General features: G+C 50.7%; 1 protein-coding gene across 3 annotated transcripts in view; it reads left to right on the top strand.

Annotated features, from left to right (window-relative positions):
* The first annotated feature begins 10,751 nt into the window (after positions 1-10,751).
* Positions 10,752-24,369, top strand: part of LHPP (phospholysine phosphohistidine inorganic pyrophosphate phosphatase) — a 153,282-nt gene continuing 139,664 nt past the window's right edge. For 2 of the 3 annotated variants that reach the window (XM_025395977.1, XM_025395978.1), the window contains exon 1: positions 10,752-10,952. In XM_025395977.1, the coding sequence (XP_025251762.1) occupies positions 10,828-10,952 (125 nt within the window). In that variant the 5' untranslated portion in view covers positions 10,752-10,827. The remainder of the gene's footprint in view (positions 10,953-24,369) is intronic. The other variant, XM_025395979.1, reaches the window with a different exon arrangement.

The raw sequence follows: 24,369 nt of genomic DNA on the forward strand, positions 1-24,369 counted from the left end.
CGCTGTAAGGAGGCCCCTTGCCTGGGCTCCAGGAAGCCTCCGCGCGCCCGGTGCGCGTGCCCGCGGGGACAGTGCAGTCGGCTCCGCGCGCCTCCGCCCAACCCTCTGGGACTCTCGGAGGGCGTCAGGGAGGCTTCCATCCCCGGGATCCCTTCCCCCGACACACACACCTCTGTGACTTGAGTTTGTGCCCTTTCTCCGGCGCACCCGCCTTAGACTTGGGGATGCAATTGAGGCCAGGACTGCTTATTTCCAGGGAATGCTCAGCGCATCTCCTTCCCCCCCAGTGAATTACTGTAATAGCTTCAGACCCGGTTACCTCGGAGGTAAAATCCTTCACGGTCTCACAGTTTAGCGTTCACAAAACCTTGAGGTTTGCACGATCTCTTTTGATTCTTTGAGCATCCCTGTGAGATGGGCGTCACGTGGCACAGACCACTGTCCCCGTTTTAAAGATGAGGAAATCGAGTTTCAAAGGTAAGAAGAGATTTGCCCAGAGTCACTGTGAGTTGGTGACAGAGTCTGGGTTTGGACCTGGGTCTTCTACTGGACCGGTCAGTGCTTTTTTAGTACGTCCTGCTATCTCAGAAACAGAGGGAGAAAATCCCGGACTCTCAGTCTTTTGCTTCCACCCAAAGCCAAGCCACAGGCCAGCAAGAGGTTTGGAGAAGTGATGAGCCCCCACCGGGATGCCTGCCGCTTTGGAAACCTTAGTGACTTCAGGCACAGAGCCAAGTGAGATGGCTGAAGGTGTCTGCCCTGGTTTGCTATGACCCGGAGCACAGCCCTCGATGGACAAACTTCAGGCCTTCTCCAAAGTCCCAGGTTCGATCATTTGCAACAGAAATTGGATCTGAGAATTAGGTTGCATCTCAGACCCCCATTCCCTCCCAGCCCCAGAAGCAGAAGATTCAGAAATGCCTGTCTGGTTTGAATTTAAGGTCAGAGAAGAGAAACAGTTGAAATGGCCCTCATCTGCCCCACCAAGTCCCCTGGGAAGGTGATCACCAGTGGTTGGAGAAGCTTCCACTGACCACACTCATCCTAAATTTCTTCTTTTGTCTCTTGGAGGGCACACAGCAGTCTGTGAGCGCTAAGCATTTGTTTCAGGCAAATTCTGAGGCTTCTCTTAGTGTTTGGCTCAGAACCACCTCTGAGGCTGCTGTTCCTTTCTTCTCTGCCCCATGGGGTTTCCAAACAATGACCTGGCAATTAATATTGTCTGAGCAGGTAAGGAGTAGGAAGAGGAGGAGAAACCTTCTCATTAAAGTGCTGGGGGCTGCTAATCCCATCTGTTATTGAAGAGGCATCCTTAGAAGCCAGCTCCTTGTAGCTTTTCTCATTCAAACCTTGCTGCCCCTCCCAGAGGTGGTCACTGTATTCCCTGCGGACTTTAAAGCCCTGCCGAAATTCAAGCTAGCTTCAGTCCTAAAGTGGAGATGGATTGTGCTTTTAAAGCTCAGGAAAGGAAGTGCCTCTCCCAAGCCCACTGGACCACCTCCCACGAAACGGACTGCACACCATGTGAAAAACCCAAAGAAAAGATGGCCCTGAAACTAAAAAGTGGTGCCCAAGAACCTGGACTGCAAATCACAGAGTCTTCCTGAAATACAGATAGGGTACTTTGTTTTCTGTTTTGATAACGCTTTCTCACCCAGTTCTCGATTTTTTTTTCTAATCTTTTTTGTTTCTCCCCCTTCACCCTTTTGATCCTAGCCGCTACTTCTACCTTTTCCCACCATGTTTACTTTTTTTTTTTTTTTTTTTTTTTTTTTTTTTTTTGAGATAGAGTCTTGCTCTGTCACCCAGGCTGGAGTGCAGTGGCGCGATCTCAGCTGACTGTGCAACCTCTGCCTCCTGGGTTCAAGCAATTCTCCTGCCTCCGCCTCCCGAGTAGCTGGGATTACAGGTGCACGCCACTGTGCCTGGCTAATTTTTGTATTATTACTAGAGACAGGTTTTCAACATGTTGGCCAGGCTGGTCTCAAACTCATGATCTCAAGTGATCTGCCCACCTCAGGCTCCCAAAGTGCTGAGATTACAGGCATGAGCCATTGTGCCTGGCTCATGTTTACATTTCTAAATGCTAAGGTTCTTCAGGGTAGTTAGTAATAGGTTTCCTTAAGTTAGCCCCAGATGGCAGTATGTGGCTTCCCACTGTCCCTCTTATTCATTCTCCTGTAAGAAACCTTGAGACTCTTTATTTTCACAGGATGGTGGGCATTCCAGGGGCTACCTTATACCTTGAACCAGAGGGTCAAGGGAGGCCCAGACAGCCAAGAGTAACCCAAACCCAGATCATTTCCATTGTACTCCATAGATTACCTCAAAAAATTTTGTTTAAATGATGTGAATCATCTTTCCCTTGAGGTTCACAGATGTTAAATATAGGAAAGGAGCCGAAAAAGGAAGAAGCAACAAATTGGAGAAAAAGCCAAGAACGGTAGAGGCCATATTCCTTAAACCTGTAAATCTTTACAAACTCCTTCTTTTAGTGATTTTCTATTTTGCTTGCCCCTTATTTTTCTTTTTCTTTTTTTCTTTTTTCTTTTTTTTTTTTTGGGGGGGGGGGGGGGGACCGGGTCTGGCGCTGTTGCCCAGGCTAAAGTGCATTGGCGCAATCTCAGCTCACTGCAGCCTTCACTTCCCGAGTTTAAGCGATTCTTATGCCTCAGCCTCCTGAGTAACTGACGAGTCGCTGGGATTACAGGTGCGTGCCACCACGCCCGACTAACGTTTTGTTTTGTTTTAGACAGAGTCTTGCTCTGTCTCTCACACTGGAGTGCAATGGCACGATCTTGGCTCACTGCAACCTCCGCCTTTTGGGTTTAAGCAATTCTTCTGCCTCAGCCTCCCCAATAGCTTGGATTACAGGCACACACCACCACGCCTGGCTAATTTTTGTATTTTTAGTAGAGACGGAGTTTCACCAAGTTGGCCAGGCTGGTCTTGAACTCCTGACCTCAGGTGTTCCGCCCGCCTTGGCCTCCCAAAGTGCTGGGATTACAGATGTGAGCCACCGCGCCCGGCCTGCACACTTGTTTTTGACTCTCCATGTCCCTGCCGAGTTTCTGCATCTCCATAGCTTCAGTGAACATGTGTCCCTCAGCGGCCACCCATCTCCATTTTCCTTGCCCATTAAGCTCAAGCACCCACCAGTGGCAGGGAGCATGTCCTAAGATGAGGGAGTCGATTTTTTTTAACTTTGGTTTGGGGTCAGGTGGGAAGGCTATATTTTCAACTCAGTTTTCACAAGTTAGTCTATGAGGTGTTTTTTGTTTGTTTGTTTGTTTTTTAGGAATGCTTGCTGTGCTTGGCAGCCAGAGTTCAAAGCTCTGGTGGGAAATGGTAAACGCTAGCCTTTAATTGTAAATGACCTCTCCAGCACCAAGGGACATAGAGTCCGGTAAACAAACGACGGACTCTGCTATCTGTGGCTTCCTTCTAAAATCTAGTGCCTGCCCTCTCCCATCTTATAGACCAATTTGAGATGAAGAAGCACATCTTGGGGCAGGTGGCTGAGGTACTGGGAAAAGGGGTTACCCACAGGCTGTCTGGCAGATGAGGTTTCCCTGTTTGTCATCAAACTGTCTTATGAAGCTGTCTCTTTGGCATATATATCCTGCCCTGGGGGCTGGCTCAAAATGCAGGGTTTTACCTGGAGAATTTCAATTGCATTTTACTTCAGGAACATAAGATTTTATCTAAAATGCTTTAACACGGCTCATAATATTGCCTGCCCCCACCCACCCCCCCACACTCCCTCTGCATAAACTGCAAATTCTTTCCATTGTTAACACTATTCATGGCACGCAGCGGCTCTTCAAGGCTGTGCTGGAATTATAGGCACCTTTGTTTGTGGAATACCTTGGGAAGCTTGGCACCATTGATTTGCATCAGTGCCTCCGGAATAGCCTTTGCCTCCTCCTTAAAGATACTATCTAAACTGTGAAATTCATTAAATAGCCCCAGAAATGGATCAGGTTATTTAACACAACATCCCTAATGGTGCAATATCTCAGCTGTCTGCACTGATAGTGAACATTGTCTTGGATAGTGTTATCAGCCCAGCACACCCGCTATGAATATTGATCCTGAGCTTGTTACAGGCATCACTTGCCATCAGGACAGGTCAGGGTTGGAACCCACCTAGCATCAAAGCAATTTAAAGACAGCACTCAGGCAGAATTTTAATACCCAGGCTGGAAAAAAAAAAAAAAAAAAAATCAACTCCATGCACAGAGGGAGGGCTTGCTGGATCTGGGTATATTTTATAGAAATACCGTGGGTATAAATACACATGTGAGGATGTTAGCGAGCCAAACACATGGCCAAATTGTACTGAAAGGGATGCTCATTGCCTCCTGGTCTTTTACAAAACAGGTGGCCAGAAAAAAAAAATTACCTAGGACCTCCTCCTCCACTGTTCCCCATGTTGAAGAATGTATCCTGTTCTTTGGGTAGCAGGTTTCTCTTTAAGTTGGATGAGTAAGAGAGGACATTTCTATCCCGCCGGTGTTGATGGGAGACCCAGTGGAGTTTCTTGTGTGCCATCTATTGCCTGCAGCCAAGTACTAAGCATGAGCATTCACATTACCTCGTGCTACAATGAACACACAGATCAGAAATATCTGGCCAGGCACAGTGGCTCATGCCTGTAATCCCAGCACTTTGGGAGGCCAAGGAGGGGAGATCACTTGAGGCCAGGAGTTCAAGACCAGCCTGGTAAACATGGTGAAACCCCATCTCTGTTAAAAACACAAAAAAATTAGGCCAGGCGCGGTAGCTCACACCTGTAATCCCAGCACTTTGGGAGGCCGAGGCAAGTGGATCACGAGGGCAGTAGTTCGAGACCAGCCTCGCCCACATGGTGAAACCCTATCTCTATTAAAAATATTAAAAACTAGCTGGGCGCAGGAGTGCACACCTGTAGTCTCAGCTACTCGGGAGGCTGAGGCAGGAGAATCGCTTGAACCCAGGAGCAGAGGTTGCAGTGAGCTGAGATCATGCCACTGCACTCCAGCCTGTGTGACAGAGTAAGACTCTGTATCAAAAAAAAAAAAAAATTAGGCCGAGGGAGGCCAAGGCAAGTGGATCATGAGGTCAGTAGTTTGAGACCAGCCTGGCCAACATGGTGAAACCCTGTCTCTACTAAAAATATAAAAACTAGCTGGGTGCAGGAGTGCACACCTGTAGTCTCAGCTACTCGGGAGGTTGAGGCAGGAGAATCGCTTGAACCTGGGAGGCGGAGGTTGCAGTGAGCCAAGATTGCACCATTGCACTGCAGCCTGGGCAACAAGAATGAAACTCTGTCTCAAATACAAACAAACAAACAAACAACAATAACAACAAAACAAATGCAGAGCAGAGCTGAGAAGCCACGAGAGACAGGCAGACGGGTGGGCTCTAGCCGCTGCCGCTGTTGCTGACTTCTTCCTAATGCTCGTTGTTCCATTCCGGGTTCCCTGGGAGCCTCACTGCATCCCTACAATACTATTTCTTCTTGAGGGCTTCCCTGATTTACCCCACGCAGACTGGAGCACTCCTTCCCACGTTGTTTCTGGGGCACGCTGCCATCATAACCCTTGATGGACGTCTCTTGGTTTTGCCTCATCTGAGGATGCACTTCCCCTTTTCTGGTGTCTGTAGTTGATTTTGCTGAGACCCCCGGGCCCCCACCCTTGAATGTGGTAGTGATGGGACTGCCAATCAGGCCCCCCAACCTTCTTCTGGCCAAGAGGTCAGAGTGAGCTCCTGCAGGAGTAGAGTCCTACTGGCCTCTCTCCCGGGAGCATCTGAGTCAGAGTGACACGCTTCATTGTGGCAGTGGTGCCCAACACGAAATAATCTGTTATTTCCCACTCTTGACACTGACGGTTCCAGTACTTGCCCGGGTCTCGTTGTTCAACATTTCCTTTGATTTTGTAAATTGCCTACACTCTACCCAACCTTCTCTTCCCCTCTGCAGTTTGGAATTCAATTAGCCAGAGTCAAGGAACCCTGACAGGCACAGCCTTTATCACACTGCCTGGCATACAGAATCTGGTCCTTGGATTGTCTTAAAGTCAGGGAGTGCAGAGCATACATCCCTGTGCCCATAGTACCCTGGTGTTCAGTAGGCTGAAGAGTTGAAAGCAATAAATGGTGGCCTAATAACACAAACCCAAAGCCCCACAGTTTGACTAAGATGGATTGGAAACCCATACCTTAAGAGACCATATAGGCTGAAGACAAAAATCAGATCAAGAAATGTTTAACACATTTCTTGGATATAGGTTCATAAGGTATGGATATAGGTTCATAAGGGGTCTGACTCCCATGCTGAGCATCTGTGTAACTAGCTTATGCTTTTATTCAGGTCATCCATGCTGGGTACCACGCTCTTTATAAAGAAAAAGTGCAGGGGCCAGGCACAGTGGTTCACACCTATAATTTCTGCACTTTGGGAGGCTCAGGCGAGAGGATACTTAGCCCAGGAGTTTGAGGCTGCAGTGAGCTATGAGTCATGCCACTGCACTCCAGTCTGGGTGACAGTACAAGACCCTGTCTCAAAAAGAAAGGAAGGAAGGAAGGAAGTGAGGTAGGGAGGGAGAGAGGGAGGGAGAAAATAAAAATGCAGGCGTAAAACAACCATGAGTTTAACCCCACATGGGGTTTCTGACACTGGTAGACGTGTTGCGGTATCTAGCCTCGAAAGATGGCCACCCCTAATCAACCATGCTGCTTAGTGCTCATGCCCCTGTGTCATCCACTCCCACACTGAGCCTGGCGTGGCCCTGGGTGACCAGTACAACGTGACTGAAGTGACTCTGTGACTTCCAAAGCCAAATCACAGGAAGCCCTGCAGCCTCTACTTTGTTCTCTGGGAACACTTGCCCTTGAGACATTTCCTCTTTGACTCTTGCTGTCATGCTGTGAGATACACAAGCCACACGCAGAGGCCATGTGTAGGACTCCAGAAAATAGCCCACATCAACTGACAGCCATTAAAGTTTGAGAAGCTTTTCTTTTTCTTTTTCTTTCTGACAGTCTCGCTCTGTTGCCCAGGCTGGAGCGCAGTGGCGCGATCTTGGCTCACTACAACCTCTGCCTCCCAGGTTCAAGTGATTCTCCTGCCTCAGCCTCCCGAGTAGCTGGGACAATAGGCCTGTGCCACCATGCCCGGCTAATTTTTATATTTTTAGTAGAGATGATAGTTCACTGTGTTGGCCAGACTGGTCTCGAACTCCTGACCTCAGGTAATCTGCCCGCCTTGACCTCCCAAGGTGCTGCAATTACAGGTGTGAGCCACTGCGCCTGGCCTGAGAAGCGTTTCTATTATCAATGGTGCTCCGATTTTTTTTTCCACTATAGCCCATCTCAGTAGAACAGAAGATTCTTTGGCTCATATGGGCCTCACTTGGTCTGGCCTCACTTTCCAGGGAGATGGACTTTCCTAATAAGAAAGTTCTTGGTGACTGGTGGGCACCTGCTACTTTTGCCTGTACCACGTTGCTTCCTTATTCCTCTTTCACAGTGCCCTGCTTTTTTGCTTTCTTTTTACTTTTTCTTTTCTTTTCTTTTTTTAGCGAAGTCTTGCTATATTGCCTAGGCTAGGGTGCGGTGGCCATTCACAGGTGCAGTTGCAGTCATGTACACTATAGCCTCCAACTCCTGGGTTCAAGTGATCTTCTTTTTTTTTTTTTTTTTTTCTGAGACGGAGTCTTGCTCTGTGGCCCAGGCTGGAGTGCAGTGGTGCAATCTTGGCTCACTGCAACCTCCGCCTCCCGGGTTCAAGTGATTCTCCTGCCTCAGCCTCCTGAGCAGCTGGGATTACAGGTGCGTGCCACCACACCTGGCTAATTTCATATTTTTGGTAGAGATGGGGTTTCACCATGTTGGTCAGGCTGGTCTTCAACTTCTGACCTCGTGATCCACTCACCTTAGCCTCCCAAAGTGTTGGGATTACAGGCGTGAGCCACCACACCCGACTTCAAGTGATCTTCTTGCCCCAGCCTTCAGAGTAGCTGGGGCTTCAAGTAGGTGCTACTGCGTCCAGCTAATGTACCCTGCTTTTTGCTGGGGGGCTTTTCCTCTCCCTTTCCTTCTGGTCATGGTGGGACTGTAGGCACGTGCCCCGCCTCCAGCCCTGGTAAGGGCACAGGTCAGGCTGGAACATGACAGTATCACTTCCACTGGAACATATACAATGGGGGACACTGACCCAAGAGAGCCAATCAGAATTCTTTCTGGAGCAGCCAGACCAAGTTGAAGAAAAGGATCCTCACCAGGTGGTATACCAGAGACTCTGTGAGCTCAGAGCTGATAACCAGCCATGCCTGACGCTGTCCATTGGTAGACTATCTGGTTGTGTGAGCCAATAAATTCCTTTTAAATTTAAGCCATTTGAAATTTGGCTTCTGTCACTGGCAGCCGAAGAGTCCTAACTATGACAAGCAAATCTGAAAGGATGAGACATATGTCTAGTATAGCAATAGATGGTTGATGGATTCATAGTTGAGCTGAAATTCAACATGAGTTGTAGATTTGTTGTAACAGGCCGAAAGCTCAGTCAGTGTGTGTGCTTCCTGGCACACTATAGTGTTCATGTATCACCTGACTAGCTCTGGCCCAAAAGATGCAAACGAGAGTCTATTGGAGCAGGGTTCTGGGGAAGCTTTTGCTTTCCAGGTATAAAGGGTAAGACTTGGCTGCCACATGCCCTTTTTTCTTTTCTTTCCCCTCCTTCCTGCCTGAAATGCAGTCATGATGCCTCGGGTGGAGCAGGAATCTTGTGAGCATGAGGGGCAGGCTGCATGCCGAAAGGGTGGTGGAGCAGAAAGCAGGAGGCAGCCTGATGGTCCTGGGAGCTGTTGTCCCATCCAGGGTTGCCTCCCTCTTGGCTTCTTGATATATGAGGAAAAGAAAAATCTGATTTGGTTGAGCAACTATGGCTAGGTTTCTGTTACATGCAGCCAAATGCAACCCTAACATAGACAATGCCCTACACTCATTGCATCCCAAGAAAAGCCTGGAATTCTCAGATCAAGTTTTAGCCTATCAGTGGCCCACACTTAGAGACTTGCCCCCTTGGACCAACTTGTCATTTTTCAGGTGAGGGACCTGGATCCCTGTATTTGTTTCTTATCACTACTGTGAGAAATGACCATACACTTAGTGGCTTAAAACAACAGATGTATTATCTTACAGTTCTGGAGGTAAGAAGTCCTAAACTTGAAGTACCAGCAGGGCTGCATTCCTTCTGGAGACTCTAGGGGAGAATCCAATTCTTTGCCTTTTTTAGCTTCCAGAGGCCACCTGCATTTCTTGGCCCATGGCCCCTTTATATTCAAGGCCAGCAGTGTAGTATCTTCACATCTTTCTCCCTGACCTCTGCTTCTGCTGTCACACCTCCTTCTCTGACTCTGACTCTCTCCTGCTTCCCTCTTTCCCTTAGGAGGACTCATGTCCTTACACGGGGCCCACCTGGACCATCCAGGATAATCTCCCTACAGGAGCATAGGCTCTGCAAGATCTAAGTCCCTTCTGCCATGTCAGGTAATATATTTAGAGGTTGTGGGGATTGGGAGGTGGACATCTCAAGGGGGCACTATTCTGTCTACCGTAGTCCTAGAAATGAAAAGTGACTTGCTCAAGAGTACCCCACAGAGCTGGCTGAAAAGAAACAACTATAGGTAAGCTCGCACCACTGGCAGAAGCACCCCTTTTCCTCCTCCTTGGCATGAAACTAAAGCCCAGCCATTCTCCAAGGTCCATTTCAGGCTGCCCCTGCCCAGAAGCCACAGCTGCCCTCCTAGGCCTGCAGAGGTCATCCTCTTGACTGTGTCTGTGTCACTCATTGCCAGTTGGCACACATTTCATCAGCAACCATGAAGGTCTTCCATTGTTCTCTGCCCAGGCTTGATCCTGGAAGGCAAGGATCACACCTTAGAACTTTTTGGTACCCCTAGTGCCCACTGCACAGAGTAGGGTCTCAATACGTGTATGGTTCATGATGTTCCTAGCAGATTCTCCAAACTGACTCACTCAGCCCCTGGAAGACTAAAAACTGCATTTCCCAGACTCCCTTGCAGTGTGGACTAGGTTCCACCAAGCCAGACACAGTGAAAGTGAGTGGGTGGCCACAGGTGGAGAAAGAGAAACTTCGGAGGGCACAGTGGTGGGTATGTTTTGTTCTTTTGGGGGCAGCTGTGCTGGGGGCTGCGCTAAGTGATGGGGCAGTGGTCCCAGTGGAGTAGTAAAATTAAGTGTTTCTCATAGCTGCATGGCTCCTGGCTGTGTAGGACTTAGACCTGTCTCCCCAGGAAATCTGTAAGCTCCTTCACGTCCCATGTAAACAAAACCCCTCTAGCTGGAGTGGTTTCTATTGTCTGCGACTAAGAACCCTTTTATAAGGTATACTACTCCCCAACCCCATTAGTGGAAATCCCCAAAGGGTAGGAATTCTATTTTATTTCACTTGTAAACAGCTCACCTAGTAAGCGTATCAACAAAATATACACAATTCATTGAACTGGACTAAAGCTATAACATTTCAACGAATTCCTCATCCTTTCTGTGAATCAAGAGCATCCTTTCTGTGAATCAAGGGACTTGTTTTCTGCTTTTCCTGCTCTTTGTCCGCTGATCTCCTGGGAAGAAAACTTCCGAAAAGGAATACCGTTTCGGGGGCGAGCGACGCCAGGGTGCCCAGGCCGTGCCCCAGTTCCGGGTTTGCGCCCGGTCTTCCCGCCCTGCCCCGCCCGCGGGACTACAGTTCCCAGGCGCCCCTGCGCGGCGGTGCCGGCGCCAGTTGGGACGCGGAGCAGAGGAGCACGGCCGGGAGCCATGGCGCCGTGGGGCGAGCGGCTGGCTGGAGTGCGCGGGGTGCTGCTCGATATCTCGGGCGTGCTGTACGACAGCGGCGCGGGCGGCGGCACGGCCATCGCCGGCTCGGTGGAGGCGGTGGCCAGGTGAGTGGGCCGCGAGGCGCCGCTGGGGGCGCCGTTGCGGCCGCCGAGCTCCAAGCTCTGCCTGGTCCCCGGCTGCCGACAGGGGGCGGGGCCGCGGCTCAGGCCCCGCCTCGTTCCCCCCCTTCCCACCCCGGTGGGCTCACAGCGCTGACCCCGGACGACCCCACTGCTGCCCCCGGCGAGCACCAGGCCTCTGCTGGTTAGGGCTGTGCGATCAGACAGGGCGGCCTCGTGGTACGTGGGCTGCTGAGCGCTTGAGCTGAGGCCAGTCTGAGTTGAGATGTGCTGTAAGGGTAAAATGCATACCGATGAACAAGTCTTGGCCGGGCGCGGTGGCTCGCATCTGTGATTCTAGCACTTGCAGAGGCAGAGGAGGGAGGATCGCTTGAGGCCAGGGGGTTGGAGACCACCCTGGGCAACATAGGGAGACCCTGTCTCTGCCAAAAATTTAAAAATTAGCTGGGTGTGGCGGTGCACGCCTGTAGGCCCAGCCACATTGGAGGCTGAGGCAGGAGGATCGCTTGAGCCCAGGAGGTCAAGGCTGCAGTGAGCTGTGATCACGCCACTGTACTCTAGCCTGGACTGCAGAGCGAGACTGTCTCAAAAACAAAACCCCCCAAAACATCAGACTTCGTGAATAAAATGTAAAATAACACACGAAAATGGGTTTATGTTGTTTGCCTGTTGAAATAATACACTTTTTGTTTCTTTTGTTTTGTTTTTTTCAGACGGAGTGTCGCTCTGTCGCCCAGGCTGGAGTGCAGTGGCACGATCTCGGCTCACTGCAACCCCCGCCTCCCGAGTTCAAGCGATTCTCCCGCTTCGGTCTCCTAAGTAGCTGGGATTACAGGCACCCGCCATCATGCCCAGTTAATTTTTTTATTTGTTTTGTTTGAGAGGGAGTTTTGCTCTTGTCGCCCAGGCTGGAGAGCAGTGGTGCAATCTCTGCTCACTGCAACCTCCGCCTCCCAGGTTCAAGCGATTCTCCTGCCTCAGCCTCCCGAATAGCTGGAATTACAGGCATGTGCCACCACACCCGGCTAATTTTTTGTATCTTCAGTAGAGATGGGGTTTCACCATGTTGGGCAGGCTGGTCTCTAACTCCTGACCTCAGGTGATCCACCTGCCTCGGCCTCCAAAGTGCTGGGATTACAGGCGTGAGCCACCGCACCTGGCCAATTTTTGTATTTTTGTAGAGGCAGGGTTTCACCATGTTGGCCAGGCTGGTCTGGAACTCCTGACCTCAGGTAATCCACCTGCTTCCACCTCACAAAGTGCTAGGATTACAGGTGTGAGCCACGTGCCCGGTTGATAATATTTTTAATACACTGTTTTAGGTTAAAATATTTGAAATTAGTTCTACCTTTTTTTAAAACTTTTGTTAATGTGCTTATTAGAAACCTTTAAATTACCTTTATGGCTCTCATTATAATTCTGTTGGACTGCATTGGTTTAGGTGAGAGAAGGAGGAAGAGAGCATCGTGCCTGCCAAGACTTGACCATGGAGGACACTTTTTTCTTTGAGACAAAGTTTCGCTCTTGTCTTCCAGGCCAGAGTGCAGTGGTGCCATCTCAGCTCACTGCAACCTCTACCTCCCAGGTTCAAGCGATTCTCCTGCCTCAGCCTCCCAAGTATCTGGGATTACAGGCACCTGCCACCACGCCCAGCTCATTTTTGTATTTTTAGTGGAGACCGGGTTTCACCATGTTGCCCAAGTTGGTCTGGAACGCCTGACCTCAAATGATCCACCTGCCTCAGCCTCCCAAAGTGCTGGGATTACAGGTGTGAGCCACTGTGCCTGGCCGACACTTTTCTTTTTATAATTTTTTTTTTTGAGACAAGGTCTCAGGATGTTGCCAGGGTGGTCTTGAACTCCTTGGCTCAGGCAGTCCTCCTGCCTCAGTCTCCCAAAGTGCTAGGATAACAGGCATGAGCCACTGCGCCTGGCCTAATTTTTTTTTTCTTTTTCTTTTTCTTTTTTTTTTTTTTTTTGAGACAGGGTCTTACTTTGTCGCCCAGGCTGGAGTGCAGTGGTTCAATCTCAGCTCACTGCAACCTCCACCTTAAGGGCTCAAGAGATCCTCCCACTTCAGCCTCCCAAGTAGCTGGGACTACAGATGCGTGCCACCAGGCCCAGCTAATTTTTTTGTATTTTTTGTAGAGATGGGGTTTTGCCATGTTGCCCAGGTCGGTCTTGAACTCCTGGGCAGAAGTAATCTGCCCATCTCAGCCTCCCAAAGTGCTGGGATTAGAGGTGTGAGCCACCGTGGCCAGCCAGAAGGACACTTTCAGTAGCGTGGTTGGCACCACTGGACCTGGGCTCTGTAAGGCCTCCTGTTGGCATCCCAGGTCAGCACTGCCATATGTTGATAGGCAGTCGGGAAGGGCTAATTGCCAGGACTTGGCCTCCCAGAGTCACTAGCTGGGGCACTTGGTAGCCTGATGTCACGGGGCCTCAATATTCCTATCTGTAGGTGGCAGTTAAGTGAGTCTCTTGGTCCTTCTTAGAGACCCCATCCTGCCAGTCTACACATGTCTGATGTCTGGGAGCTACTGAGATAATAGGGACCCAAATGGTCCTGCATAGTGAAGCCTGAGGTGCTTGGGAGGCTAAGAACTGGGAACAGGGAGACTTAGCTTCCAGGAGCAAGCGTGAAGGGCAGCCCAGACCTAGGACACTCAGCTGGGTCCTGGGTCTGCTCTCAGTGTTGGCTAAAGTTCAGAGTTAGTGATTCCTGACCTTAGTCTCCATTACTCCAAAGCTTTAGACGAGCTCAGTCACACATGAGAGCATTCTGTGGGTGGTACTGGTGGGAATCCAGCAGAGCACTCTGGGCGTGTTTTGGGGTGAAGTGGGCCTCATTTGGGGAGCAGGAAGCCAGAGCTCAGTGCTGTGACTGGGGCAGGGAAGGCTTCATGGGAGATCTTGCCACTCATTGCTTGCGGAAGATGCATTTGACATCATCTACCAGTGTTTCAACTTCTGAGAATTTGTCCTATCTCATGCGTGAGAAATGACACGAGTACAAGGTCATTCCTGGCAATGCCTTTTAAACAGCAAAAGACTGGAAGCAGCTCAGATGTCCATCAGTAGGGGAGTTTAAGGGTCTGTCTGTTTATAGAGCAGAATAACATGCAGTATAAAAAGGAACGAGCACCGCTGTCTATAGACATATTACCAGTGGAGACAGCAAGCACACAGCAGGGTGCATGGTGCACTGTTTCTCGTATAGAAAAGGCAGAAATGCTTGAATGTATTTCTCTTGCTGTGTTTGCATAAAGACACTGGAAGGCTGCTTCAGAGTCTGGGAAGAGCTGGAGGATAAGGAAAGTGGGGGCCACTGTGTGGTTGGAGACAGGGTAGGAGAAAGACTCTTCACTGTATAACTTTGTGTATCAATATTTTTGTTTTTGAGACAGAGTCTTGCTCTGTCACCCAGATTGGAGGACAGTGGTGCAATTTCGGCTTACTGCAGCCTCTGCTTCCTGGGTTCAAACAATTCTCCTGCCTCAGCCTCCCGAGTAGCTGGGATTATGGGCACCTGCCACCATGCCTGGCTAATTTTTGTATTTTTATTAGAGATGGGGTTTTGCCATGTTGACCAGGCTGGTTTTGAACTCCTGACCTCATGTGATCTGCCCACCTTGGGTTTCCAAAGTGCTGGGATTACAGGTGTGAGTCACCGCGCCTGGCCTGCATATCATTTTTAAGGTTTTTAAACTATGCGAATGTATTTTCTATTCAAAATATTACAATTCAAATATTAAATTGAATATTAAAATTCAGAATATTAATGTTTGGGCACAGTAGCTCACACCTATAATCCAAACACTTTGGGAGGCTGGAGGTAGGAGGATTGAGACCAACCTGGGCAACATAGCAAGACCCCATCTCTACAAAAAATACAAAAATTAGCCGGGCATGGCGGTGCACACCTGTAGTCCCAACTGCTTGGGAGGCTGAGGCAAGAGAATTGCCTGAGCCCAGGAGTTTGAGACTATGAGTGTGCTACTATACTCCAGCCTGGGTGACAGAGTGAGACCCCAACTCTAAAAAAAAAAAATTATTTTTTAATTAAAATATTTCAAGGAGATCTCTCTGGCTGCAGTGTAGAGAATAGGCTGGTAGAAGGGCAGGGGCCAGAGAGGACACAGAGTCACCAGTTAGATGGTTCTAGTGGTCCAAGGAGAGCTGGTGGGGCTTGGACTGGGTAGAGGGCAATGGAGATGGGGAGGAGGGCATGAATTAAAGAGGTGTGTTGGAAGCAGGACCTATGGGACCTGCTGACATGTGGGGTATTGTCAGGGTCAGGGAGAACTTGAAATAAAGGGTGGTTTCCAGTGTCTGACCGGAACAACTGGCAGGGTGGAGAGGGGGCAGGGCAGGGGTCACGGGGTGGGTATCATGATGGCTTATGATGTATGTCAAGTTCCTGGCCTGGTGTTTGGCACACAGTAGACCCACAACAGTGTAACATTGAAGACCACTTTCTTTTCTTTTTCTTTTTCTTTGAGACAGGATCTTGATCTGTCTCCCAGGCTGAAGTGCAGTGATACGATCACAGCTCACTGCAGCCTTGACCTCCTAGGCTCAAAAAAGTCTTTCTACCTCAGTTTCCTAAATAACTGGGACCACAGGTATGCTTCCACATGCAAGTTTTCTTTTTTTTTTTTTTTTTTTTTTTGAGACTGATTCTCTGTCTGTCTCCCAAGGTGGAGTGCATTGGTACCATCTCAGCTCATTGCAGCCTCCACCTCCCGGGTTCAAGCGATTCTCCTGCCTCAGCCTCCTGAGTAGCTGGGATTACAGGTGCCTGCCACCTTGCCTGGTTAATATTTGTATTTTTAATCAAGACGGGGTTTCACCATGTTGACCAGGCTGACCTCAAACTCCTGACCTCAAGTGATCCACTCGCCTGGGCCTCCCAAAGTGCTGGGATTACAGGCGTGAGCCACCATGCCCAGCCCCCCAGGGACAGTTTGAGCCCTGGCCTGCCCAACCCAGACCCCTACTTGGAATCCTTGAGGGAGAAGGGGCTATTGGGAAACATCACAGGCTTCTCTAACAGCTTATTCTGAGCAGATGGCCCCCACCTGATACAGAACTGTCCAACAGACATGTGCAGAGTCCAGGTTGTGACATTGGAAGGGGTTCTGTTACCTTCTGTGGGTTCTGGGCTGGCGTCTTCTGACGGATCGATCGCCAGGAGGGTTTTGTTTTGATTTGCTTTGGCTCCTGCAGATTTATCTAGCTGGGGGTGTCTCTGGTAGCAGCTACACTGTATACATCTAACAGCAATATAATAATCCTGAAATGTAATACATCCTGTTAATGTAGCTGGGAGAGGCTAAAAGCTCCCTTCCCAAAAGCATATGGGATTATTTTTGGTGAGGGGACATCATACCCGTGATCTGGAGGGTTTTGTTATTGTGCTGTCTGTGGGCCTGCAAAACTGATGGCCTGGTCTCTCAACCCTGTGGCTTCCCATGCCATAGGACCAAGTCCCCACGCCCTGCCTTGTCCACGGGGGCCTTCTCAAGTGACCTTTATGGCCTCTCGCGCTGGCCCCCAGTTACACAGACTTCTTGGTGGGGTTTTCGTGAAGGGGCCGCTGAGCTGTCCAGCACTCACAGACCTGTTTCCGCCCACACCGGCGGGCCCTTCGGCTCTCGGCAGAGCCCCTTTCAGCCTTTCTGTTGGCTTTTAAGGGCAAGGCCCCTCCACTCCGGCCCAGTGCTTCTGGGGCCAGATCATTACGCTCAGGGCCTGGGAAGCTCCTACACCCTCCCTTGCGTGCCTGTGGGGCCCGTGACAGGTGCCCAAAGTGGCTGCGAAGGTGGTGCAGGAAGCTCCCCCTCCAGGAAAATGTGCAGCTTTTGGAATTTTCCCTGGGGATTTTCCAGAGGTACAGGACGCCTGTTTTCCTCACCTAGTGATTGAACCAGGAAGCCTTCGCGGAGCAGGCCCTGCTTGCCCAGGTGAAGCCTGTGTGGCCTGCAGCCACCGGGGCGAGGTGGCCCTGGGCCTTTCATGCTGTGGCCTCCTTGATATGCACAGCCTGCTTTGAAGTCCTGCAGGAGCTCAGAGGAAGTTCCTGGGGCGAGACCAGCCACCGCAGAGGGACAAGTGTGATGGGGGGGTGGTCTTAGGGTGGGCAGGGGGAACACAGGCCTCCCTGGTAGCTCCCGGCACTGTGGGCTCTCTGGCGGTATTGTCCGTTCTCTGAGCCTGCGAGGGGTGACACACTGTCACCATTCTTCTTGGATTTTCTGTGGTGACAAGGGTCCTCCGATTTTATTGAGGGCCACGGAGCACAGGGGGAGTAGAAGCTCAGGTTTTTAAAATAATATCCGCAGCCACAGCAGTCACCCTGCATCGAGGGAGGCCTGTCATGCACCAGGCAGGTGCTTAACCACCCGCCTTCCCTTCACTCCAGCCCCTGAGGTCGGGGGGCTTCCTCTTTTCAAAGTAAGGACCAAACATTGGAGAGATTCAGAAACTGGCAGAAGTAGAAAAGGTTGCTGAACCCTCATTAAAGATGCACACACACACACACACACTCGTTCATTTATTCCTTTTTATTTTTTTTCATGCATTCATTCCTTTACTCATACACTCAACAAGCATGTACTGAGTGCCTCTGCTGTACTAAAAACACCAACCTAGGCCCTGGGGATGTGCCGCAGTGAACAGGCAGATGGCAGCCCGTGCCCTGGTGGAGCCGATGCTGCAGTCGGGTGGGACCAGCAGGTGACAGCATGCACTAGGGAAGGCTAGAGCATCTGAGACATGCAGCGAGGTGGGGAGCCCAGGGCTGGGTGCCTGGCCTCGCAGATCCCATGGCGAGGGAGCCAGGATTGGAGGATGCTGGGGGAGCCAGCCAGGCAGGCATCTGGGCTAAGGTGGAGGAGCAGGAGGCCCAAACCTCTGAGGCCACACTGGTGCTGCTGGCCAGGCAGGGCCCACTTGCTGCTCTAGGGCTTGTGGGTGGGCGTGGTCACAGGCCAGAGGACATCTGTAACCTGCTGCGTCCCCCCAACAGGCTCTTTATTGAAGCCCTTTCATGGGCAGATTGGGTTCCCCGAGGGGAGCCATTCAGAGGCAGGGCCGGGCACAGCGAGGGGTGCAGAGGCCCAGCCTCGGGGCCCTGGCCCTATGGCTGGGAGGCATCTGCATGTGAAAGAGGGTGGGCATTTACTGCATCCTGTCTTGGGCCACTAAAGCACATCTGCTGGGCCCAGCCCAGGCCTGGCCTGGCCTTTTTGGAGCCGGCGGAAGGAAGCAGGCTTGGCCCAGGGCAGCCTTATAAAGCAATTCCCACCCAGGACCGCCCCGATCGCCCTGGTGCTATGGGGCCAGGCCCACAGCCCTTCCCTCCAGTAGCACCTCTCAATCGCCTGTGTGTGCGGGTGTCTTGGGAATCCTGATAAAATGCAGGTGCCTCCCAGCAGGTCTGGAGCAGCGAAGGCCAGGGCCAGGGGATCTTTGAAGTCCAGCTGGTCCTGGCACCCCAGGATCCCCTCCTTCATGCCTGGCTTCCCTGGCACCATCCGGCCCTAGGGACACAGGTCCCTGGGAGTAGCAGCAATAGTAACAATAACAACAACAATAATAATACTAACATGGGCTGTGGGCCTGGGCTGGAGGTTCATCTGTGTTGCCTCATCCAACCCCCATACGCGGTGTGGCACCTGCCGGAGGGGTCTGGCGGGACATTGCAGGGAGAGGGCCATTTGTTTAAGCCAACAGGAGCTGTCCTGATGCAACCTGGACCTTGGACAAGGGGTGTTTGTTGAAAACGTGCTGTCGTCACCTGTGGTCCCGTTTGCTGTCAGGAGGTGAAGCACTTTGTCTTCAGAGATGGGAGCCAGTGCGCTTCCATCCTGGGTTCTGTGATTTCAGCTGTCATTTCAACATTTTAAGTTTCATAAGAAATAGGCGGCCTCCTTATGTAAACATTCTCACCAGCCAGTGGATATATGGAGTGAAAAGTCCAAGTCCTCCGTCCTAGACCAAGTCCCAGTCACTTCCCCAGGGTGACATGATACATCCTTTTCCTTTGTATTCCTCAAAAGTGCAGAGGATTTTGAGACACAGCTTTCCCTGACTCTTGTCCAGGTGTGCAGGCACCCGCCCCTTCACTCTTGAATGCCACCGCCCCACCATTGCCTAAGGCACGTGTTTGGATAGTACACAGGTCACTGGGGGCTGGAGACTCTTTGCGGATCCCAGGGTCAGGGGTTTTGAATTCTTTGTAGCCTCAGAGCACTTATGCAACCAAATGAAATTTTGAGTAGAACTCCAAAATTAAATATATATATATACACACATACACACCCACACACACACATATACACATAGATATACACATATATGTGTGTGTGTGTGTGTGTGTGTATATATATATGAATGATGTTTGAATAGTATATTATTTTTAATAGGGACGGGATCTTACTGTATTGCCCAGGCTGGTATCAAACTCCTGGCCTCAAGGAGTCCTTCCACCTCAGCCTACCCAGTAGCTGGGATTATAGTTATCTGCCACCGTGCCTAGCTCAGAATGGAATATGTTTTCTATGTTCAAATTTATAATGTTTCTTCTGAGGTCAATTGATGAAAATGAAGGAAGTGTTTTTATGAATAACAATGTTGGGCCGGGTGCAGTGGTTCATGCCTGTAATCCCTGCACTTTGGGAGGTCAAGGCGGACAGATCACATGGGGTCAGGAGTTTGAGACCAGCCTGGCCAACATAGTGAAACCCCGTCTCTACTAAATATACAAAAATTAGGTGGGTGTGGTGGTGTGCACCTGTAATCCCAGCTACTCAGGAGGCTGAGGCATGAGAATTGCTTGAACCCGAGAGGCAGAGGTTGGGGTGAGCCAAGATTTTGCCACTGCACTCTAGCCTGGGTGACACAGCAAGACTCTGTCTCAAAAAAAACATGTTGAGGCCTGCGGCAGTGAACTGCACGACACAGTGTATATGCTTAGAAGTTTATGTGAGTGCTGGAAGTGAGCTTATTAGGAGGGATGAGTGAATGTGCTCTGGTTTATCCAGACTTCAGACTGTTAGGCAGCTATGAAAGAATGAGTTCACTCTGTTTGGGCTGACATTAGTTTACATGACATGAGTGCTGCATATACCAAGTGAAAAAACTGTAGAATAATGTGTATAAACTTCCTTTTCTTTTTGAGACGCATCTCGCTCTGTCTTCCAGGCTGGAGTACAGTGGTGCGATCTCAGCTCACTGCAACCTCAGCCTCCTGGGTTCAAGCGATTCTCCTGCCTCAGCCTCCTGAGTAGCTGGGACTACAGGCACCTGCCACCACGCCCGGCTAATTTTTGTATTTTTAGTAGAGATAGAGTTTCACTATGTTGGCCAGGCTGGTCTTGAACTCCTGACCTCAGGTGATCCGCCCACCTCGGCCTCCCAAAGTGTTGGGATTACAGGCATGAGCCACCACGCCCAGCCTAAACTTACATTTTTGTTAAGAAAAAACAAAGAAAGGAAACACAGCCACCCCCATATATCTAGGGTAGAGTCATAACAGAATCACGAACTTGAACTGTATGGAAGGAGACTGAGGAAAATCTGATGGCTGCTTGGAGGCTTTGCCGTGGCTCTAATGGCAGGAGTAAGGTCTGCTTCTCAGTTTCTGATCTCAGCCTTGGTTGGCAGGGGTCACCCTGTGAAAATCAAGGGCAGCCAGGGTGGGTCTGGCACAGGATTATTGGTTTACCCTGCAGGTGCTGCCTCTGGTTAGAAGCCCTTGGCCAATTACTAAGTGAGTGTGGCACAAGTTACAAAACTCATGAATGGAATCCTGCTCCTACCCCCAGTGCCCCACAATATACAAGAATCCATATTGGCAAAGCAGTGCCACACCTGCCCACTGTGGTGTGCAGGGTGATTTCCCAGGCGCCCGGTGATGGGCACATTGCTGTCCAGCTTGTAGAGGAGGAACCTAAGATTCACAGAAGTGAGAGGACTTATTCAGACACCTTTCAAGAAGGAGTGAGGGCTGCTGCTTCTGCCAGGGCAGGCACCACATCTTACCTGTTGCAAAGCTTCATCCGGTCACATAAAGTGCCAGGTGCCAACTCTACTGTGAGAACGTGGGTTTCCAATCCCAGCTCTGCCCCATAGTTGCCATGTGGCCTCAAGGAAGTCCCTTAGCCTTCTGTCACCCCATTATGGCTGCGCCTCAAGGGCCCCAGTTTCCTATGTGTAATTCCTGTACCAAGGCTGCAAGAGTTAAGTGAAATATTTTCTCCTAAACCAACGTTTGGGCTGGGCCAGGTGGCTCACGCCTGTAATCCCAGCACTTTGGGATGCCGAGGCAGGTGGATCATCTGAGGTCAGGAGTTCAAGACCAGCCTGGCCAACACAGTGAAACCCTGTCTCACTAAAAATATTAAAAAATTAGCTGGGTGCGGTGGTGTGCACCTGTAGTCCCAACTACTCAGGAGGCTGAAGAATCACTTGAACCTGGGAGGTGGAGGTTGCAGTGAGCTGAGATTGCGCCACTGCACTCCAGCCTGGGCAATACAGTGAGACTCGGTCTCAAAAAAGCAAAAACAAACAAATGCCAACGTTTTCCTTTTTTTTAAGTTTTTGTTTTCTTTTCCTTTTTACCTTAGACTATGAGGAGATAAAAGCCAACGTTGTACTTATTCCATATCCAGGAGCTAAAGAAGCATTTTGTTGTTGAAGGGGCAAATAATTTTGAAGAGTGGGTTGTTTTGCCAATAAGCAGACCTTTTTTTTTATTTTTTTTTTTGAGACAAGGTCTCACTTTGTCACCTAGGCTGGAGTGCAGGGCACAATCTTGGCTCACTGCAGCCTCAACCTCCTGGGCTCAAGTGATCCTTTCACCTCAGCCCCCAAAGTGGCTGAGACTACAGGTGCACACCACTGCATCTGGCCAATTTTTGTATTTTTAGTAGAGACAAGGTTTTGCCATGTTGCCCAGGCTGGTCTTGAACTCCTGAGCTCAGGGGATCTGCCCACCTCAGCCTCCCAAAGCATTAGGATTACAAGTATGAAGCAATGTGCCCGGCCACACGAAGTCTTGTAGTTGTTGAACTCAGCGCACATGCTAAACCAAAGCACACAGTTCTGCTCACGGAGCTGTATTGTCCACGTCTGTTTATATTTCCATGAGGCTAACATAAAAGGATTCTCATCCCAGTTCTGTCCCTAGATAAGTCACTGAGCCCCTCCAAACCGCAGGTCCCATCTCCAAACCACAGGTCCCATCTCCAAACCGCGGGTCCCATCTGTAAGTGGAAACTTGAACCCACCTCTCAGATTGTCAAGAGGATTTGACGTGAACATGCCGGTGGGGCTTGGTGGGGGAGGAGCCAGTCACTAGGCGCTGCTGTAGCCACGGCTGGGGCTCAGTTCGCCCTGGGCTCCCTGCTGGTGTCAACTTCCCCCTCTTCCTAAAGGTGCCCCTGGGCGATGCACTCTGGGCTCCTCCTGCTGGCCTGCTTCCCCGGGCACCTGGCTTCCTCTCAAAATGTACCTGCCCCAACACTGGGTTTGTCAGATACGTGGTTGTCATTGTCACCACCACAGTAATTACTGCCATTTATTTAGTATTCGAAATGTGCCAGGTGCTTCTCATGTCTTTTTTTTGTCTTTTTTTTTGAAATGCAGTCTCGCTCTGTTGCCCAGACTGGAGTACAGTGGCGCCATCTCAGCTCACTGTAACCTCTACCACCCAGGTTCTAGTGATTCTCCTGCCTCAGCCTCCTGAATAGCTGGGATTACAGGTGTGCACCACCACACCCAGCTAACTTTTGTATTTTTAATAGAGAAGGGGTTTCACTATGTTGTTCTCCATGTTGGCCAGGCTGGTCTCAAACTCCTGGCCTCAGGTGACCCGCCTGCCTCGGCCTCCCAAAGTGCTGGAGATTACAGGCATGAGCCGGTGGTCAGGAGTTTGAGACCAGCCTGGCCAACATGGTGAAACCCCATCTCTACTAAAAATACAAAAAATAAGCTGGGCATAGTGGCGGGTGCCCTTAATCCCAGCTACCTGGGAGACTGAGGCAGGAGAATCACTTGAACCTGGGAGGCAGAGGTTGCAGTGAGCCGAGATCGTGCCACTGCACTCCAGTCCGGGTGACAGAGTGAGACTCTGTCTCAAAAATAAAATAAAAGAAATAAATAAAAAATATGATCTTCATGACAGCCCTGTCTAGTAGCTACTGTTAGTGCCTCATTTTACAGGTGAGGAAACAGGTTGCAGAGGGTTAGGTGACAAGCCACAGTCATACAGGGAGGAGGTGCGTCTGCTTCCTGAGCCAAGCTCCCACCTTACAGAGGCCTGGCCTTTGTCCCCTGCAGCCGCCGTGGCCCTCGGGGACGTCCAGGCTGCTGCTGAGGCTTCTAGGCTGAGGAGTGGAAGAAAGGACCCAGGATCCCCACCCCTCCAGCCCCATGTGCCACGAGGCATTTCCTGTCCCTCTGGGCCTTCGTATCCCCCTCTGTGAAGTGAGCCACTCGAGCTGTGTGGTCTCCAAGGTCTCTGGCTGCCGATTCCCATGCACTTGATTCTAAATTGTGTTTATTGATTCTTGGGACATCGATGCTCATGGGATCAACATGTTCCTGTGATCTGGGCTCCGTGGCACAGGCACTTCAGAGAACACTGTAGATGGGAGTTGTGCGGGCATGTGAGGAGGCGCAGGTACGGGAAGGTGTGCTGCGTGTTTTATAAGGGCCTTAGCTGGGGGCCTGCCCCAGCGTGACCTCATTGCCGCCCCGCTCAGGTCACTGCCCAGCTGACCAAGACCAGGAGGCCCAGCTAGGGCCCAGCTCCTGCGTCACTGCGTCTCTTCTCTCCATTCAAACTTTGGACACTGATGACACAAGACTGTGTGCAGCTGCTCAACAGCATCTAGCAGACCATGGGGAAGGGTCCGCGGGTAGGGGCCAGGGAGCAGCTGGCTGCCCGCCTCACTGCTAGGGTTGCCCTGGCCCGTCAGCTGGAAGGAGGAGCAAGTGCAGCAGGTTCAGCTGGAGCCAGTGTGAGGCCTGCCCCGTGCCAAGGGCCCATGGCGTCTCTGCTGTGTGTAGCCTTTACCTCGTCTCCTTCATGACAGCCCTGGAGAGCTGGAAGGCTGGGCACCACCATCACACCGTTTATGGCTGGGGCTCAAGACTCTACGAGCCTTGTGCGCGCGCCAGGGTGGGAAGCCAGACCCCACTCCTGGGGGACAGATGCCGATGTGTTGCTACTCCTACCTGCAGGTTGTCCCCCAGCCCAAGCTGGTGTGCATCATGGTGCGGGGCACAGGGTGGGCTCATCCCCACATCAGCGTGGGCATCCCCGGGGCGTATGTGAATAACTGTCTATTTCTTTTTTTTTTTTTTTTTTTTTTTTTTTTTTTTTTTTTTGTGGG

This window comes from Theropithecus gelada, chromosome 9 (assembly GCF_003255815.1).
Source record: "Theropithecus gelada isolate Dixy chromosome 9, Tgel_1.0, whole genome shotgun sequence".
Taxonomy (NCBI): Eukaryota; Metazoa; Chordata; class Mammalia; order Primates; family Cercopithecidae; genus Theropithecus; species Theropithecus gelada.